This window comes from Myxine glutinosa, chromosome 7 (assembly GCF_964187855.1).
Source record: "Myxine glutinosa chromosome 7, kmMyxGlut1.1, whole genome shotgun sequence".
Lineage (NCBI taxonomy): Eukaryota > Metazoa > Chordata > Myxini > Myxiniformes > Myxinidae > Myxine > Myxine glutinosa.
The window spans coordinates 182,265,606-182,285,830 of NC_136267.1; the positions used below are offsets into that span (position 1 = coordinate 182,265,606).

The window sequence follows — 20,225 nt, forward strand, 5'->3', positions numbered from 1 at the left end:
AGGAGGGTTGAAAGCGACACGGAAAGAAGTGGAAGAGGGGGTGAGCGAAATTAAGAAGCGACGGAGAGGGGATAACAAAGAGATAAAAGAGGAGATAAAAGAATTGGTCCAAAGTCTGTGTTCGGATCGTGATGATGTGCTCATTAACCGGATGAGGGATTCGCAGGTGATGGAGGAGAAGCGAAGAGAAAGAGGACCCGGTGTAAGTGGTGACCAATATGGTCGTGCGTATGATGCGCCAGGTGATTTAATAAGCTTGGGGGTCGAGATGGACCCGGGTGTTCGTGAGAGGCCGTTGGTGAAGTGTGCGACAGGTCTGGTGTGCGAAAAAAGAGGTGTGCGAGAAAGTCAGACTCTGGGGTGTGTGAGGAAAAAGTGCGTGCCAAGGAGTGAGGGTGCTGGCGAGAGTGAGTCGGTCGTAGCGCGTGTGCGAGGGAGCACATGGAAGCGTGCTGTGGTGAGTGTTACAGAGGGTGTGACGGGAGAGTGTGCGCGAGGAAGGTGTGTGACGGACAGGTGCATGGGGAAAGAGTGCGCTGTCAAAAGTAAGGAAGAATGCACACCTGTGGTGAGTGTTACAGAGGGTGTAACGGGAGAGTGTGCGCGAGAAAGGTGTGTAACGGACAGGTGCATGAGGAAAGAGTGCGCTGTCGGGAGTAAGGGCGAGTGCGTTGTCAGGAATGGAGGTGAAAGTAGTGAGAGTGACATGGAGCGTGAGTTAGTTGTGACAGGTGAGCGAGGATGTACACCTGGGATGGAAGGATGCACACCTGGAATGGTAGAGCGTGAGTGGGAATGCACGCTGGAGTTGGTGGTGAGGCACGTGGTTGGGTGTGCGAATGAGGGCACACCTGTGATTGTCACAGAGGAGGTGACCGAGGAGGGGGTGCGAAGAGGTGTATTGGTGAGGTGTGCGAGCAACGAATGTGTGCCAAAGTGTTCGGTGGTCAGGTGTGTGACCAAGGCTGTGAGTGGAATGGGTGTACCTGGGTGTGTAAGGAAAGGTACGAGGAGCATGGGCACGGCTGGATGTGTGAGCAAGGAACGGGCTGCGGGGTGTAAGCATGCAGGTGAAGCATCGACGTTACACGGGTTAGAGGTTAGAGCGACTTTTAGCCGAAGCAGGCCCTCGGTGCGTGCCAGGCCTCGCTTTGAACGGCCGCGTCCAGGCTCCACTAGGCGGAGCTGGCAGCCCGATAGGAAGGGTCGTTATGGCGACCACGTTTTGTTGAGACGTGCCGGCAGGTCGAGATCGGGACATGGGATGGCTCCGTGCCGAGATGGTGCGTGGGATCTCGGCACGGGTAAGCCCCCGTCCCTGGACCGAGTGCCGGACGCATCCAGCCGCTGGCACAAAACAACCAGCATCCATTGCTTGGCTTTACGAAGCCGGGCTTTGGACAGGGAGTGGCGCACCGAGAGGTATTAGTGAGTCGACTGGGTGATGAGGTTAGTGTTTTGGACCCAAAATTAGAGAAAAAGGCGAAATTTGATGATTGGCAAGGGATTGGCAGTAGTGATTGGCAGATGATGGGCAGTGATTGGCAAATTTTTGATTTGTTGAAATTTGATGTGCAAAATTGGTAGTGAGAGACCCCCGATGTGGTGGGATGGCAAATCCACCATCCTTCCCATGGGGGGCAAAGGAGCACTAGATTATGGGGTGTATGGCAGTGAAAACTAGCCCGGGTGGGTTAGGATATGGTGTGTAGGGATCTAGCGAAGATTGACATTAGGTAACGTTAAGTTTAGTTAAGTTTAGTTAGTGACTGATACCTGTAGTGGGGACGCAGGTAGATTAGTGTGGATGATAATGACGAGGGAGCGCAATAGTTTAAAGGGACGACTGGGAAGCGCAAGTTTCAGAAGGGAGTAGTTAGCTGAGATGATGCCGTGTGTGTGAGGATTGAACAGGTGTGATTGCACAGGTGTGCAACTGGACAGGTGTGTGGAGCAGTGTATGAGTAGTGAGTGTGTGGATCAGCGCGAATGCGCTTGGGGAGAGAAGGGTGCAGGTGGCACCAGGTGTGAGAGCACAGGTGTGCAGGTACAGGTGTGTGGAGAGAGTTGGAGTGAGTGGTACGGAGTGGTGTGCATGGTGCGAAGGTGTGAATGGGGGAAGAGTGGACCCCTTTCACGAGTACCCGGGGCGGGTAGTGTAAGTGTTAGGTAGAGGGTGCAGGTAAATTGTGGTTGGATATTGGCATTTGTGGTGCGGTTGCAGAATGGTGTTGTGAATGGGTGCATTAGTGTTGTGGAAATGGCTGGGCGTGTAGCCTGTTAGTGTGTGTAGTTGGTTGGGCACTCCACCACTGTGAGGATGTCGGCCAGGTGAGGCCGCAGGTGGGCTCTGGGAGCCGGTAGTTGTGAGTGGGTGCCTGAGGATCCCGGGTGTGGATCGGGCAGCCCAGTGCCAGAGAGGGCACCGAGTGGGGAGAGAGCCAAAGGGCCTTCCCCAGGTAGTTAGGTTAGGGTAAGGAGCAGGTAAGCTCGGAGGCAACTGCAGTGGTGGAGGGGTGCAGGTGGGTAGACCCACTGGGAGAGGTACACGCCACAGCCCAGAAATTGTACGAGGGCACCGGGAGATGAATCGGGGGAGTGAGACCCCAAATTGAAGAGCACCACAGTTTGGCCAATGGGAATTGGTTTTTAGAACCCATAGTGTAAGAGGGCCAATGGTTTGGCCGGAGAAAGCCCCCGGGTAGTGTAAAGTTGTTAAAGTCATTTAGGAGATAGTTAGGATTGATGAACCTGTCGCACCATACGCAGCCACTTGCCTGTGGTGATGATGATGACTCCACACCTGTGTTTTCTTTGTTTTGTGCAGGAAATGAAATTGCTGTGGATTTGTGAGACGCATCACGACGTGGATGAGACATTGGGGTGATTCCATCTCTCCCTCCCTAGGAGGGACTGATGATGAATTGGTGATGGCAAATTTTGATGTGCAGTTGGAGATGGCAAATTTTGATGAGAGTTGAAAATGGCAAATTTGATTGGTTAGGAGGGAGAGAAGACGAATTTGGTATATGGGAGGAACGGGGAAGACAGTAGGGATGTTTGTTGATTTGTAAAGTAGATGTTTATGAGTAGTGTTGTGTTGTGTGGATGCAGTAAGGGGTAAGGGAGGGGCCATGTAGGTTACCTGGTGGGGGGGGGCGTACGATAGGAACGTACCTGTCTCACCTGGTTCCCATGTGCCCCCAGTGTGCATCATCTTACATTGCGTGCACTTTTGCGCCCTTACCACCTTACTCACTTGTCTGCTTCTTTTGTCTCCCACCTCCGAGGATCTGGCTTTGGGGTAGAGAGAGAGGAGAGAGAGGTGCTGGCGACGCAGTTGTGGGCCTGCACTTTCGCTGTTCGCTGCCTGGATCGGTACACCATATGGACCGCAATGTTTGTGGCCACCCACAATGGACCGCAGTTCGTTTGCGGCCAAGCACCACCCGGGGATGGACCTATGGGTCAACGTGGCACCTATGCCATCCAGGTGAACCACTTTTAGTTAACCACCAAGTGCACCACAAGAAGAGCAAGAGACACCTGCAGGGTTAGGGGTTGTTGAAGTTATTTTTATTCCAATGAACAATGGTGACTGCACCGATTGGTGGTGGGGTGGTGCTGTTGATGCTCGGGAAAGGGTGCTCTGCACGTTATTAAAGGCCGTCGGCCACAGAGCACTCGTGGGTTGGTGTATCGATGTTGGCAAGCGCGCTCTCTCTATGCATAACATCTGCATGTGTTCCTCCAAAGACAGGTCCTGGATCGTAGTGTAGATAGCAGCGTAGTCTTGTAAATAATGCTCCCTACCGGCTGTATGTTTAGTTTGAGGATTCTTTCCGGATTCGGTTATCCTGTGGGTGTGTTTCTGAGAGGAGAAGGGTGCAACGTCGCAGGGGGACATATTTACTCATTTGTGAATATCTATAAAACTGTCGCACTCAGGGTAGAGTTAATAGTAGAGGGAACTACATTGCGTGCCACACTAAAGTAGGTAAAAATTTATCGGGTCGGGACGCCCCGAGGGTAGAGAAGGGTGCAATGTTGCGAATATGGAATTTGACCTCCATATCCGCTTGTAAATATTCCCCTATCTTCTCCGATACTCCCCAACTCTCCCCTTACCCCATTCCCTAGTCCCATTGTCTGTAAACAACACCCATTAGAGCCGATCTTCCCCTTCATTCCCCCATTAAATGTCGTGCCCAGGTCCCCCGCACCACACGTAGACAATTATAGGACATCTTGCTAGTTATTCTTAATCTATGTCAGTTAAGGACTTGTTTCCATTAATTATGACTCTTCGTTGCACCAGAATGTGATGATATGGCACCAGTAGGAGTTTAGGACCTTCCCATACCTCCCCGCATCTCTTCCCATCATCTCAAGCTCCAACAACAACCACAACAACAGCGGCTATGCGTCCTCACTCCGGCTCGGTTGGCCGCCATTGAACATGTGCTCGACGGGGTTACCCAGAAGGGGGCTCCCTGTCGGCCCCTCGTCAAGGGCGGAGCCGGTAACCCCCGCACCCAATGAGAAGCCATGGGCCGATGCCATATGGGGCGGAGCTAACGAGCGAGGGCGTGACTCCCCGCCGGATATACGCGGCCCCGCGCCGGACGTGACGTCAGATGCGCCCCGAGCTTGGAAGGAAAAGACGCCACCCTCCCGAGCGCTGAGCGACCTCCCCAGCTTGAGACCAAAGTCGCGACCCACAAGCGCTGTGATACCTTCACGCATCTCTGGACACCACCGTACGTGATCCTGCCCTGAGCACAGGTGCACCTGGAGCGATCGCTACCCGCTTTCCTGGCCATCAAACCCCGTGTGAGTGAGCCTTGTCCCGCGTTTACCTGTCGTCTGTCCGGGGATAATATAAGTGTGTTTAAGTGCCCACCTTCCTATGTTTCCCTCTTGTCCCTGTAATCTAAACCTTCCGCAATTGTAATAACAACCTTTGAGAACCGTATCCCTGGTGTCGTATTGTGTGATTGTAATCCAGCCGGGTGTCTTCTTTTTCTTATTGAGCCAGCATAGCGCGATTAGTCAACCCCGGGTGCAATCGGGGTAACTTGTACGGATACGGCGGCCATCCCGCTCGGCCCACCATACCATCAAAGTCGTATCTGTAACAATATGTATTACTAGAACGCCACTCAGTAGAGCGCATACTCCCGCCGTGGGTCAAGTTGGAATAGTACTCTTTCACAAACGTTTGAGGGAGTAGTTCAGTGACAACACAAGACAAGACAACACAAGACAGACACTGCACAGATATATATATATATATATATATATATATATATATATATATATATATATATATATATATATATATATATATATACATACATACATATATATATATATATATATATATATATATATATATATATATATATATATATATATATATATATATATATATATATATATATATATATATATATATATATTGTTACGGATTTCGGACGTCGGCTCTCCCCTTATCAAGGGGGGGGGGGAGGGGGGGAGGGTTAATCCCCTTGTCTTTTTATCTGGCCGACCCGAGTCCTGGAAGTTATAACGTCCTTCCCGGCGCGGCGTTAGGTAGGGTTTGTTAGGCCTAGGGGTTCACTACTACCTAATTACTAACGCCAGCCGGAAACGAGGGAATAACTCCCGCTCGAACCACGGATATGATGGAAAATGCCGAGCGGATAGCAATCCGCGATCCGAGCTATTAACAAATGACTAAACCCGATTCTGAGTGGTTCCTAATCGTGCCACGTTTACCCAATGAGAGAAAAGACGGATGGATCGGACAAGAGGAAACCAGAAAATAGGAAGAACAAAGATTGGAATATTAATTATTTACAAGAAGGAGAAGAGGAAACGAAAGAATGTACAGGATAGGAAGAGGAAGAAGAAGAACACAGGGCAGCCTTAGACAGTCTTACTCTTAGTACCCAGGACAAACGTACACACTCACACGGGGATTGTAGATGGTGGATGGTCACCGGCAAGTCCAGGCTCCAGTCGGCTTCAGTCCAAGCTCCGATCCAGCGGCCGAAACCATGCAGGCAGCTCCGCGTATAATGGAACGCGACCGGACAGTTTATATAACGGGGGGAAGCTGGTACGCTGCATACGTAATATGTGCACTATACAAAGGCCCCAAACGCCCGCTCTCCAATGTACTCCTTTGATAAGGTCCTCCTTTCATCGGCGCCATTGCACGAGTCCTTTCAATGCAACGCGCGTTCTCCCAGTAAGTCAAATGCGCTCTCTCCCATCAGTAAGTAAGTTCTCATCAAGCACGCCGTATATCTCATATGTCGGTCCTTGCAATCACGACAGTCCTACGCGCAGTGCTGTAAAAGGGCCTTGCGTTCGCTTTTATAACTCACCAAGCGATCACTCCGCGAACCCCAAAGCCATGCCTGTCGGCGATCCTACCTCAGCCCTGGTTGGCTGGGCATCGCTTACCGGCCACGCCCTGATGGTGAGTTGACGTGGCCACACCTTCTTCCTGGCATTCCGCCCCCTTTCTCGGGCCTAACCTCATGGCTTATGGCGGCGTTTGAGCGAGCTCCAGCTCAAGGCACGAACGCTGCTAACAAAGGCGCGTAACAAATTGGGAGGGCCATGGGCAGACTGGAGGGTGCGTAATGGTGTCGCTTGGAGAGGGAGGCTGCAAAATGAACAGAATGGGGCCTACTTCTTATTTGATTGACACAACGCAGATTCAACTATTGGAAACACGGCCTTACCTATACACATACTAATGAAATAACTGAAGTCCTATGGTGGCCTACGTGTTGCTTGTGGCCTAACTATGGGGTGCAACCTTTAACCTTTTCATGATGTCATATTTACAAGAATGATGTCATATTTACACAAGTGGGTTCTCAAAACCGCAAAAAAAAAAAAAAATATATATATATATATATAGAAGATAATGTTTTAAAAAAGCAAGGCAATTTCACTTACATTTTCGGATTCAGCGTTCAATTCTATATAAGTGCGGGTATTTTGAGGCATGTGTGACTTCAAATAAAATTGTAAGCCAGGCAAAACGTTCGTTTCATTCCTTAGGGATACAACATGTAAAACTGGCCCAAACGTGAAAACAAAACTCGCTCATTTTAAGTCGTACAAGCTAATGCGACCACTCATTCTTCTGGGAAGAATCCCGTGCACATGCTTGTCACACTTATAACTCACCTAAGTCTTTATAAGTTCATCAAATACTGACACCGCGATTGACATTCGCTGAGGTAAATGTTGATATCTCTTCTGAGGTAATAAAAAAAAAACAGTTTTAAAGCATTATACGTATCAAACGATACATTTGATGAAACGGGGAAACCTAATACACACTTTGGTGGTTTTAAAATGACAGAATATGACTTTATTAGAAAGAAAAAAAAGAACATTGAAGACGACGCTGCTAAACAATACACCGCTCTAACGCATAACCACGAGTTTAAACTACATTTACAACAAATATGAAAACTATTTTCATATCACAATGTTAAATATAGAATATATAGAATATAATGTTAAAAAAAAAATGAGCCCTATCTTCCAATGGTAAAAAATTCCTGGATCCGGAATAATATCCTGAGCTTCACCAAAAACTAATCAATTCTTCCTTATCTCAAGGGCAATCATCCCACCAACTTTCATCCAAATCCGTTCAGAACTTTTCCAGATATCTTGTTCACAAACACACGAACACACACACACACACACACACACACACACACACACACACACACACACATCTCGTTTTTTCATTTCTGTTCCTTACAATTCTATCCCTCTCTTTCATTCACACACACACACACACACACACTCACTTAATTAATTGTACAGTATCGGTTGTTCCTAAACTTAAATAATTTAAAGGATTGTTGTAAATGATGTTAATTTTACAACATCCCATATTCAACTTTATTTAAATTGTAAACCTCAAACATAGTTTCTCCACCTAAAGCAAGAACTTTAACCCGTAAGCAACTGACTAGTTTCCCGACTGCATGGATCATCAGCTGGGCACCGTTCTTCCTCGAGGTTTCGATCCTTTCAGCCCAGGACCTCTCCAAACGGCGGATCCACAACCTCGATCATGGATCCACATCAATTGATGGTAAATCAGTGGATCCACAACCTCAGTTGCGTCCAGGCAGTCAGTCAACCCATCAATGCAACATCACTTATCCCAACTTTACTTGCAATAGGATTTAATGTGTTATCATATATTTATAACTTTCCTTACATACTCCATAATATGATAATATCATTAAATCATTCACATCTTACCCTGAAACACATCAATCGACCAAACAGCATGACCACACCACCTACCTTTCTCTCAAACTCTATTTAGAATGTTCAAACTGTCATTTATAACGATTTTGGCATGCTGCCGTATCCTAGCAACCACTGATTCCTAGCAACATTAATTTGTAGTATATTTAATTATTATATTGTACTGTATTTACATAAAGACCTCATGAATAATATTATATTGTACTGTACTTGTATTATATTGTACTGTAATATAATATTATATTGTACACTTAGAATGTTCAAATTGTCATTTATAACGGTTTTTGGCATGCTGCCGTATCCTAGCAACCACTGATTCTTAGCAACATTGATTTGTAGTATATTTAATTATTATATTGTACTGTATTTACATAAAGATCTCATGAATAATATTTTTACGATTCGTATTGTATTTCACTAATTCGATTTGGTGTCGTTTTGTGATTTTAAAGAAAACTTGTTTTAATCGACCGACTGTAGCTCCCTGCGCTAACATACGTCTGACTAGTTGTTGTAATTTATTGACCAGTTCAGAGCTGTGTGTGGTTGCTCTCACAGTCCTAATTATGTCACCTGCAACCGTACCATAAAATAGCTTTTTGGGAATGTTGCTGTCTAAGAAAGGCATTCGGACAATGTGGAATGGAAATGCATCTCGTTTATCAAATAATTTGGTGTGAAATGTATTATTATGGATGTCAATTTGTAATTCTAAAAAGGAAACTGAAGTGGAAGTTTGGTTTTCCTTTTTTAATTCAAGTTATTTTGGATATATATCATCATGAAGCTGCTCAAATATAAATCCATCATTAATTGCCAACAAATCATCAATAAATCTGAAGATGTTTCCGCATTTTCGTGCAGTTGTTAATTTATTCCTGCACATGTTCGGGACCCAATCAAACTCGTACATGTGCAGAAACAAATTTGCAAAGAAAGGGGCCGGATCTGAGCGCATGGGTATGCCCACTGTCTGCTGGAGTATCTTGTTGCCAAATGTAAAGAAACTGTTGTTTAGCAGAAATCGAATACTTTCTTTGAGTTTACTTTTTGAAAAACTACATGAATATTGATTATCCTTTACAGACCAGTGTGCTCTGTTTCGATATACATTAATGTATACTCTATTACCTCCTGCAAATGCTTTATCTATTGCTCTGTCCAATGCGGTTACCAGCTTGTCATGTGGAATGTTTGTGTACAATGTGGAAAAATCAAAGGTTGAAAGACATTTTGCTTTACCCTTGTTATTAATGTTGTGGACACTGTCGATTACCGGTTTGGAATTGTCAATGATCCAGAATTTCTTAATACCAGAATAAAACTTTACTTTTTCATGGTAGTTTTTTAAGCATTTATAGATTAGTTTCATTGCCGCTGTTACACTGCCCTACAAAGCTTTCAAACTACATTCTCTACTTGCGATGATGAACCTCATCTTACAAGGGTGTTTGTGCATTTTTGGGATCCAGTAAATGAATGGTAATTTATGGTGTTTATCCGGAACTAGCAGTCTTCTCACCGTTGAGTGATTTGTATGGTGTTGTATCAAGTCTGTTTTGTTATCGTTACTTATTTTGTAGGTCTTTGAAATTCCCGTGTCTAAGCCCAATTCTTCCAAAAGTGTTTGAATGTAGAATGTTTTACATACAAATGCTATATTATTATTTGCTTTGTCAATTGGAACAATAACATATTGTGTTTGAAGCTGCCTTAAGCAATCACGTGTCTCTGGATTGTTTAAAATTGCCTTTGGATTATTGATTCGAACTTTTCTTTTCAAATCAACAACTCTCCTTTTCACATGTTTCTCTACCTCCTCCAACCATGAAGCCATTTGTGTGTTTGGTACTTTATGTTTATCAATTTGTTCTTTCATCCATTCACCCAGTCCCATCATTGTAAGTTCCATTGCTTTATTCCAGTTTATTCTTTTGTTTTCTCTATAATTTGGTCCCTTTGTAAGTAATGCACGTAATCTTTTATCTTTCACTATTCTGAGATCACCTGTGATGACGTGTTTATGATGTGGATCTTTGAATGCGGAATGTTCACAATTACAATGATGTGTGTTATTTAACCATTCCTCCACATCTATAGATTGTACAGTGTCCTTGTAGTTGAAGATCTTTCCCCGAATTGAATTTCCCAAAGTGTACACAACTCTTGGTCGCTCTCTCTGTTGTATTGTTTCTGGAAGTTTACTCCACACTTCCTTATGTTGAAGTATTTTCTCGATATTTATCATTTCCACCCCTTTGTTATCAAACATAATTTTGATGATATCATTGTCTTTTCTACGATTCACTTTTTTCAGTTTCTCTTTGTACATTTTATGATCAATCATGTCCAGAATTGCTTCCATATGTTGGATTGGGAGTTCCTCTTGATCATCCTCTTCCATTAATCTGTTCACGATTTGCCAAACTTCTTTCAGTTTTTTTTAATTTAAAGTATTGATCTTAATTCTGCTGCTGTTAAGTAATGTGCAGATATTGGATTTGTTAAGATCTAACCATTCATTTACAATTTGTAGTGCTGTGTCTATAATTGGACATTTACGTCCATAGTTATGTACTCTGTGTCTCTGAGAGTCTCATGGTAAGGTGTTAAAAACAGAGGCGATGATTTTTTGTCCATTTTGCTGTGTATATGTGTCATTAATTCTTTCATTTAATCCATAAGGGTAAGCAGTTCTTAATTCTTTAATCCAGAAAAGTTATCTACGCTTACGTAATTGTGTGATTGTTTTATCTTCCATCCCATTCTTTTTACGGCCATTTCCGCTTATCTTTTCTATAACCTGAACACTGAAGCTCGCATTTTCACAATATCCAGAAGTAAAATGATGGGTAAGTAGTGGACAACCAGTAGTTTTATCTGGGTTTTTCATGCCGCTCCTGTGTGCATTCATTCTCACATCACATCTCTGCATTGTTTCACCAACATATTGCATCGCACATTTGCTACAGGTCAATAGGTAAACTATATTTGAGGTTTTACATGTAATTAATTCTTTAGTTTCTTTTAACTTGTAACATCTAGCCGTTACTGTACAATTAATTATATTGTTTGTGGTAAATATAAGACAAGTTTTGCAATTGCAAATCCCACATTTACGCACTTTGACTTCGGACAAGTGTTCCCCATTGGCTAACCCAGAATGACCACCTCCTACAGCCTGGATATCTGAGTTAACTACAGCATTACCTTGTCGAGGAACACAAATCCTCTGAGGAGGGTTAGTCCCCAGGGAGGCTCGTTCAGCTGGGGGCTGCCCTGCTTTACCTTTCATTTTGTATAATTTCATCATTTTCATGTTTTGAAATGTCGTTGAACAAACATAAAATATCATATAAATGTAGTTTAACAAACACATTAAAATCACATCAACATAGAAGAAACATATAAACATATGAGAAACAGTATAGTGGATTTTCCACCAAAAGATAATGACAAATCAGCGGGAGAAGCCTCACCAAAAGAAATGTCAATCATCACACATATCTCGTTTTTTCATTTCACACACACACGGACGGACACGATCGAATGCATTACTCCCTGGCGGGAGTAATTATGTATTAATGATACCCGGCATGCTATATTAGATACTTTATTGTTGCAGATCGCCACATTGTACATCTAATATCAGTGCTTAGTAATTAGTTTCACGTCAAATTTAGATAACAATGATTTATCTCCGTGTATAAGGTGTAGTATTTTTTCGATAGTGAAACCGGTCCCTGGTGTTGGGCTAGCGGCTAGGGTGCCGGCTTAGGATCCTAGGATCCTGGGTTCGAATCTCGGTCAATCGCCGAATTAATGCCGGGGGGTTGACTCAGCCTGTCATCCTTCCGAGGTCAGCTAATTTGAGTACCAGTTCACTGGTAATTCCCTGTTTGTCGTTGAAGGCGGCAAAAAGGGTTGGTGTCAGGAAGGGCATCCGGCCATAAAACATTGCTTCAAAAAGGGGACCAAAAAACAACAACTACCATGGTCCCCGAAAAAGGCCAACCCCCGCTTTGCGGGGAAAAATGGCCTCTAAACGGTGGTTATAAGGTGTAGTATACAAACCAAGAACATAAACAAGTTGCAGAAAAAGAAGTTAATAAAACATCAGAACATGGTAATCTTAGGAAGGGTGTAAACTTGATAGGGAAAGCTGCCGCATTGTGAGTGATTCAGAAACAACACTTCAGGTTTACACTCTTCCTTGTAATATAGTCAGCATGGCACTGTTCAGACGTGTTCAGAGGTGTGTGAGACAATTGCTCTTGCGCTTGTGTGTGGAATTGGTCTCCCGTTGTAGGAACCAGCAGTAATCACCCATCATGTTTGGGTTGAACCGGCCTTGATACCTAGTTTCCATGACCAAATGTCTTGGTGGAACCTTTCGCCATGCTCATCGCTTACCTCACCCAGATTAGGTGGGAAGAAATCAAGATGAGAATGCAAGAAGTGCATTTTGAGAGACATCTTACAGCTCATTCGCTGATAGGCCTTTAGCATGTTGTCCACTGATTCAGCAAACTGTTCAGCTATGTAGTTCCCAAGAAAGTTCTGCACAACCAACACAAATGCTTCCCATGCTGCAAACTCAAGTGGGTTCAGTTTATTTTTTAAACTCGGGATCACACATCAGTTCTCGTATCTGGGGCCCAACGAAAATGCTGCTTTGAGTTTAGCATCAATTTTCTCTTCGCCAAACTTCTCTCTGAGATATTGGAAGCCATTACCGTCGTGATCCAATGCCTTTACAAAGTTTTTCATGAGGCCAAGTTTGAAGTTATGCGGTGGAAGGTAGACTTTTTGTGGGTCCACCAATGGCTTATGATGCACATTGTACCTGCCAAGTATGTGTTCATGGCTTTCATGCCAGTCTTTTACACCGTAATGATTGCTGTCATCGCAGCTGTTCCACAGGCACAAGAAGCACCTGTATTTTATGTACCCCAGCTGCAGTCCGAGGAGGAGAGAAATCACTTTTAGATCACCGCAAATGCTCCACTTATGATCTGAGTAATTATTCACTTTTAGAATGATTTCCATGGACTCGTACATCTCCTTCCTGTCGACTGTATGAGCTACAGGAAACAGAAGGTGTTTTGTTACCATTGTGCAACAAAACAGCTTTGAGGTTCACTTTGCTGGAGTCTATGAAGATTCTCCATTTATCAGGCACATGTTTGCTTCCTAGCTCATGCATTCGGCCAATAACATCAGCACAGAAACAAACATCATTTTCTATCATAAAAAGGAGCTAGGTTTGTGTCGTGATCACGGAGGTGTGAAATTTTGGTTCCTTCCTCTAGGAGACTCCATTGATGTAGTCTGGAGCCCAACACTTCAGCCTTCTCCTTTGACAATGAAAGATCTCTCACCAGATCGTTTAAATCTCCTTGATTTAGGAAGTGTGGCTTCTTTTCTTCAAACTCAGGTTTGTACAGTTCATCCATATCACCCATAGCATCCTCAGAGTAGTCATCATTTTCATCTGCAGCAGCTTCTTGTGGAACTGGCACAGGAGAATCCAAGTCATGGTTGACCAGCTACAGAGCAGATTTACAATCTGGATATACAATTTACGACTTATTTTTCGTTGAGAAACAGCAATATTTGTCATACAAAAGTAGCAGTCAGAGTGGTGATTCGTTGGCTCACTCCATATCATTGGCACAGAAAAAGGCATTCCCTCCCTTTTGCCACTCGACCACTGCGCAAGCCCCGAGTTACACACGGTGCAGCACACATGAGGTGCCCAGCTCTTGTCTTGGTCTCCAACTTTACATTCAATATAATACTTGTGAGCAGCTTTCACCCTCTTGGTAAGGTTCTTGCACTGGTTACGTGGAATGTATTTCCCACAGATATAACAAAAGTTATCAGGGTGATTCACACATCCTCGCCTATTCACGATGCCTGTAGTAACATATGCCTCACCTGAAAATATACAGAAAAATCTATTAGGTTACAACCTGAAAATATATAGATACTATTAGGATCTTATTATATTTTATTATAATAGAGCAAACGTATATGGTTCGCTATGTATGTATGTATGTATGTATGTATGTATGTATGTATGTATGTATGTATGTATGTATGTGACAAAAACGTCTTCTTCTTCTTCAAATAAAATTACCACCCTCTTAATTAACTCTCTTAATTGCGTTAAGACTGCTGAGACCCTCAGACCTTTGATGGCCCTTTAATACCCCCAAGATCCTTCAGACCACCAAGACCCCCAAAGACCCAAAACACCTCAAAGACCCAAAACACCCCAAAGACCCAAAACTCCCCAAAGACCCAAAACACCCCAAATACCCAAAACACCCCAAACACCCAAAACACCCCAAAGACCCAAAAGACCCTGAATACCCAAAATACCCCGAAGACCGAAATCTTATTATAATAGAGCAAACGTATATGGTTCGGTATGTATGTATGTATGTATGTATGTATGTATGTATGTATGTATGTATGTATGTATGTATGTTTATATGTGACGAAAACGTCTTCTTCTTCTTCAAATAAAATTACCACCCTCTTAATTAACTCTCTTAATTGCGTTGAGACTGCTGAGACCCCTCAGACCTTTGATGACCCTTTAATTCCCCCAAGACCCTTCAGACCACCAAGACCCGTGAAGACCCCAAACACCCCAAAGACCCAAAACACCCCAAAGACCCAAAACACCCCGAAGACCCAAAACACCCCGAAGACCCAAAACATCCCGAAGACCCAAAACACCCCGAAGACCCAAAACACCCCGAAGACCCAAAACACCCCGAAGACCCAAAACACCCCGAAGACCCAAAACACCCTGAAGACCCAAAACCCCCCGAAGACACAAACCCCCCCGATGACCCAAAACACCCCGTAGACCCAAAACACCCTGAAGACCCAAAAGACCACGAAGACCAAAAAGACCCCGAAGACCCTCAAAGACCAAGAAGAACCAAAAGAACCTTAAGACCCAAAAGCCCCTGAAGACACCAAAGACCCTTAAGACCCAAAAGCCTCTGAAGACACCAAAGACCCAAAAGACCCTGAAGACCCAAAGCACCTCAAAAACCCAAAATACCCTGAAAGGCCCAGAGGATCCAGAAGACCCAAATGGCCCTGAAGACCCAAAACACCATGGAACCCAAAAGACACCGAAATGGTTAAAGATGCCTACCCCTCTGAAACGACGTGTGGTGAGGTGCGCGGAGCACGCCGAGTCATGCTAGTGATATTAATTCCAAACTTGATACATTCTTAAAATATATACATTGCATTTAAACATTTTAGTATCAAGTTATTAACTTATTTCAGCACGGAAGTGGCACGCAAAATTGTAATGCTGCGTGGAAAATTTTACTTGAAAATCCATAGCTTGGTCAGTTTTCATCCATTATTAATAACTTAAAGTGCATTCTAAAGCTCTTTTTATGAGATATAATATTCTACAACAGTTGTATTGCTATAATTGAAACAAAAAATGCAAAAAATAATAATTTATGATCACTCATAATCACCCACCAGGGTAAGCTACTGTGATTGGAACATATGTAGAACTCAAAATCCTGACGTGCTGAGAAAATTCTGACTTCAGATTCAGAATCGGCAAACTCGATTTAGTCTGGAACATATGTTTCTACCCCAGTAGCAAAATCTTTGTTGTCCAGTAATCCACAAGCATTGGGGAAATAAGGGTGTTCACGAAAACGTCATAGGTCACATGGTGTGGCAGCCATATTGAATTGAATGGACAATATTAGGGATCCAATCCTTCTAGGAAGGACAACTATTGTTTTTGTTCAGATTATTTATTATTATTCCGTATGATGTTTGCGGATCTTTGCGGGTTTGTTGCCTATTAAATTCATATTCTATGCAATCATTAGTCCGATTGACAAAAACAATATCTCTAGAGTATGCGTCAGCTCGTGTGGAATTTTAAAATTATAATTATGATGTCATAGTTCATGTGGTACAGGCACCATCTTGGAAAAATGGCAAAACTTTGGACTTCTATATCTCCGAAACTGCTCCATGGAAAATATTTGAAACTTGGCTCATTGTCATAAGAGTTGTTGGGGCACACATTAATTTTGGCGAAATGTCAAAGGTCCGTGTCACCTAAAATCATCAGTTTTTATCCAATTGACCTGAAATTGTAATTTACCATTTGAACCTTGTCATCAAATTTTCAACATAACTTTATTATTAGAATATGGAGATGAGAAATGAATAATTTGGCCAAAAGGTTAAAGGTCAACATCACATAAAATCGTCAATATTAATCCAATTGACCTGAAATTTTCATAATTTGTATGTTGTCACAGAATCGGTTTACCAATCAAAAGCGAGAAGCTGATTTTTTTTGATCAAAAGGTCAAAGGTCAAGGTTGCATAAAAAAAAAAATTTTTTTTAATTTTTTTTTAAATAGCTTCTTTATCATGTTTAGCATATGAAAGAAGTCTGAATACAAATTAGATATGTGGATGGGCTTTGTGTTTTCAGATGCTTTATAATTGTTATTTTTTATTGGGACCACATTTTGATATGACTGAAAATATGACCTCTCATTATGGATAGAATCTTTTGGGAGAGATTTTGTGGTTTTGTTGTACTCACAAGTGTGCAGTGCCACATCAATGAATAGTTAGCTTGATTTCATTTGGTATCGTTTATCATTCACCAATCCTTCATGTGCCTGTCACATGCCGTATCCATCTAATTTGTACATGCATGGTATTTCCTCCTCCACCTTCAAGCAGAATGCTTAACCAACCTATGTTTACCTCCCTCCATCCATTTTGTTTCCCATTACCTGCCTTTCCATAGGTGACACAGCCTTCCTGGCCTACAGGAAGGGTAAGGCTCCAGTAAGAGTTCACCATGTGCCGGTTAGCATTACAGATCGTGGGGGAAAGACGACCACCAAGATCCTGAATGTGACTGTTTGCAAATGTGACGATCAGCTCAATAGGTGCTTAAAGCCACTACCCACCGAGGCACAAATAAAAGATGCTGGTGCCATGGGACTTAGTGGTGGAGCACTTGCTGCTATCCTGCTGTCACTGCTACTGTTGCCCCTTCTTGGTATGCAAGTTCCTTTTCTAATTCAGCAAATAATATTAGAATGTGACCTCATGTATTTTATTCTTCTTTATGCATGTAACAATAACAAAATGGTCATGTTTATAAAGTAGAGTGTATAACTACTGTACGATCAATTTTTCTTCTCAATATTTTAATTTATTTTTATTTTTCAAAATTGTGGCTCGAGGAAGAGCTATAACACAGTACAGAACATAACGAACAAGGAGTTATGTTAGTGGACATACACACCAACAGCATGGTAGAGGGATACTTGGAGGAAGAAGGAGCATGAGGAAGAATGAGGTCAAACAGAGGAGGAGGATTTGGGTAACCAAGCTGGATGCAAGCTCAAACACAAGAATATATAAAAACAAAAATAACCACCTTTAGAGGCCATTTTTCCCCGCAAGCGGGGGTTGGCCTTTTTCGGGAACCGTGGTTGTTGTTTTTTGGTCCCCTTTTTGAAGCAATGTTTTACGGCCGGATGCCCTTCCTGACGCCAACCCTTTTTGCCGCCTTTAGCGACAAACAGGGAATTACCAGTGAACTGGTACTCAATTAGCCGACCTCGGAAGGATGACAAGCTGAGTCAACCCCCCTGGCGTTAATTCAGCGATCGACCGGGATTCGAACCCAGGATCCTAGGATCCTAAGCCGGCACCCTAGCCGCTAGCCCAACACTAGGGTTCTCCTCATGACATGACACTCAAACACAAGAATGCCGCATGGAAAACCTAAACCTAAACCTGAGGAGCAGGAACCACCTTTAGAGACCATTTTTCCCCGCAGAGTGAGGGTCGGCCTTTTTTGGGCATCGTGGTCCCCTTTTTGAAGCAATGTTTTACGGCCGGACGCCCTACATGCTGCCAACCCAGTACCAGTGAAGTGAACTGGTACTCGATTTGCCGACCTCGGAAGGATGACAGGCTGAATCAACCCCCCTGGTGTTAATTCAGCGATCGACTGGGATTCGAACCCAGGATCCCAAGCTGGCACCCTAACCGCTAAGCCAACACCAGGCTAAACCCGAGGAGACCTAGGATGAAAAAAAAAACCTGAGGAAAACCTCGGATGACACAAAAAAGGAACAAAAAAACGAAAAGGAGAGAGAGAGAGGTCAGAAAATACAATAACATTGAAAGGAAGTGATTGCTTGGTGAAGGTTAATGAAGGTAGAAAAGATAACGAGCATCGATGGAGGACGACCTGAGGTGGTAGTGAACAGCCATGCTGAAGTCCTGGAGGGAATAATGGGATTGAACAGACAGAGGAAGTTGGTGCAACAAATGAGAGGAAAGAGGAACACATGAGTAGAGGTGAGCAGTGAGCCTGGATTTTGGGAGTTTCACCAGAAGTGGGTTGCTGGAAGACCGTATGAACCATGCAAAAACTTTGGAGGGCGGGGGGGTTTTGGGTAGGACAGTAGGGCAGACAGAGCAAGGAAAGGGCAGAGGATGCGAGACAAAAAGGTGGTGATTGAAAACAGACGCGAACAACCTGTCTTTGATGCGAGAGTAACAGGTCCAGACTCAGCGTGGAAGATTACAATGAATATGAGGGCCATGGCCTTCACAGCATGAAGAAGGGCTTGGTGTGAGGGAGGAGGTGCTAGGCCAAAGAGGACTGCACTATTCCATCGAGCTGTGGATCAAGACCCAAAAGATCTAGAGGACCCAAAAGACACATCGACGGAGGACCCCTCATATTTAAAATAAAATAAAAAATCCAATTCTGAATTTAGTTTTATAAAGAGGATTTCATGGGTCACCTGTCTGATCAAATTGGGGTTGTATCAAAGCAGGGCAGATTGGAACCCGGTCAAAATTGTCAGCAGTTATAAAGTGGGCCGTCATAGGCATTTTAAGTAAAACCCAATTTTGTTAGGGGGGGGGGGGGGGGGTGGTTGGCTGTGATGCTGATGCTCTATCCCCTCTATAGGTTAGGGCAGGAATTAGGAATGCCATGCATGTTGTTGTTGTTGTTGTATAGCCCAAGACGGTTCTCTCTGACAATCCTGCAACACGGAGACAGCTGATCGATCTCGCAGGAGCCACCCTGAGATCTCCCACAAACAGGATGGTGTACCCCCACCTTCACAAAGTCAGGGCCACGACAGAGTTGGAGAAGAGAGAAGAGGAGAGGATGAGAGAAGAGAAGATGAGAGGAGAGGATGAGAGGGGAAGAGGAGAGCAGGAGAGGAGAGGGAGAGAAGAGGGGAGGAGAAGAGGGGAGGAGAAGAGGGGAGGAGAAGAGGGGAGGAGAAGAGAAGCGAGGAGAAGAGAAGAGGGGAGGAGAAGAGAAGCGAGGAGAAGAGAAGAGGGGAGGAGAAGAGAAGAGGGGAGGAGAAGAGAAGAGGGGAGAAGAAGAGAAGAGAAGAGGGGAGAAGAAGAGAAGAGGGGAGGAGAAGAGAAGAGGGGAGAAGAAGAGAAGAGAAGAGGGGAGAAGAGAAGAGGGGAGGAGAGGAAAAAGAGAAAAGAGACAGATCAAGAGGAAAGGGCCGGTCCATGGGGACTGATCAGCACTTCGATCGTGACCGCGCTGTCCTGAGGAATCTGGACAGCAGAGAAGAATTGGGAATATTTAGCCCCAAATTGCATTGGGGGTACAACCACCGTGAAGAGGCGTCCCCGATAGTTGTCCGTGCATGTGAAACACCGGGCTGACAGCTTATAACTGGGTCGAGGTTTGAATCCAGGCTAGACAGCTCAGAGGTGATTGTGCATACTTCTCGACTGACGTGCCAGTCCTGACACCTGACTGGAGAAATCAAAACCTACAAAGGTGTTGGCACCTGAATTGTCCATATATGAAC

At 44.0% G+C, this 20,225-nt stretch overlaps 1 protein-coding gene across 8 annotated transcripts in view; it reads left to right on the forward strand.

The window, feature by feature from the left end:
• Window positions 1-20,225, forward strand: part of LOC137431868 (B-cadherin) — a 129,327-nt gene that overhangs the window by 88,199 nt on the left and 20,903 nt on the right. For all 8 annotated transcript variants that reach the window (XM_068123655.2, XM_068123657.2, XM_068123656.2 and 5 more), the window contains exon 13: window positions 17,156-17,413. In XM_068123655.2, the coding sequence (XP_067979756.2) occupies window positions 17,156-17,413 (258 nt within the window). The remainder of the gene's footprint in view (window positions 1-17,155; window positions 17,414-20,225) is intronic.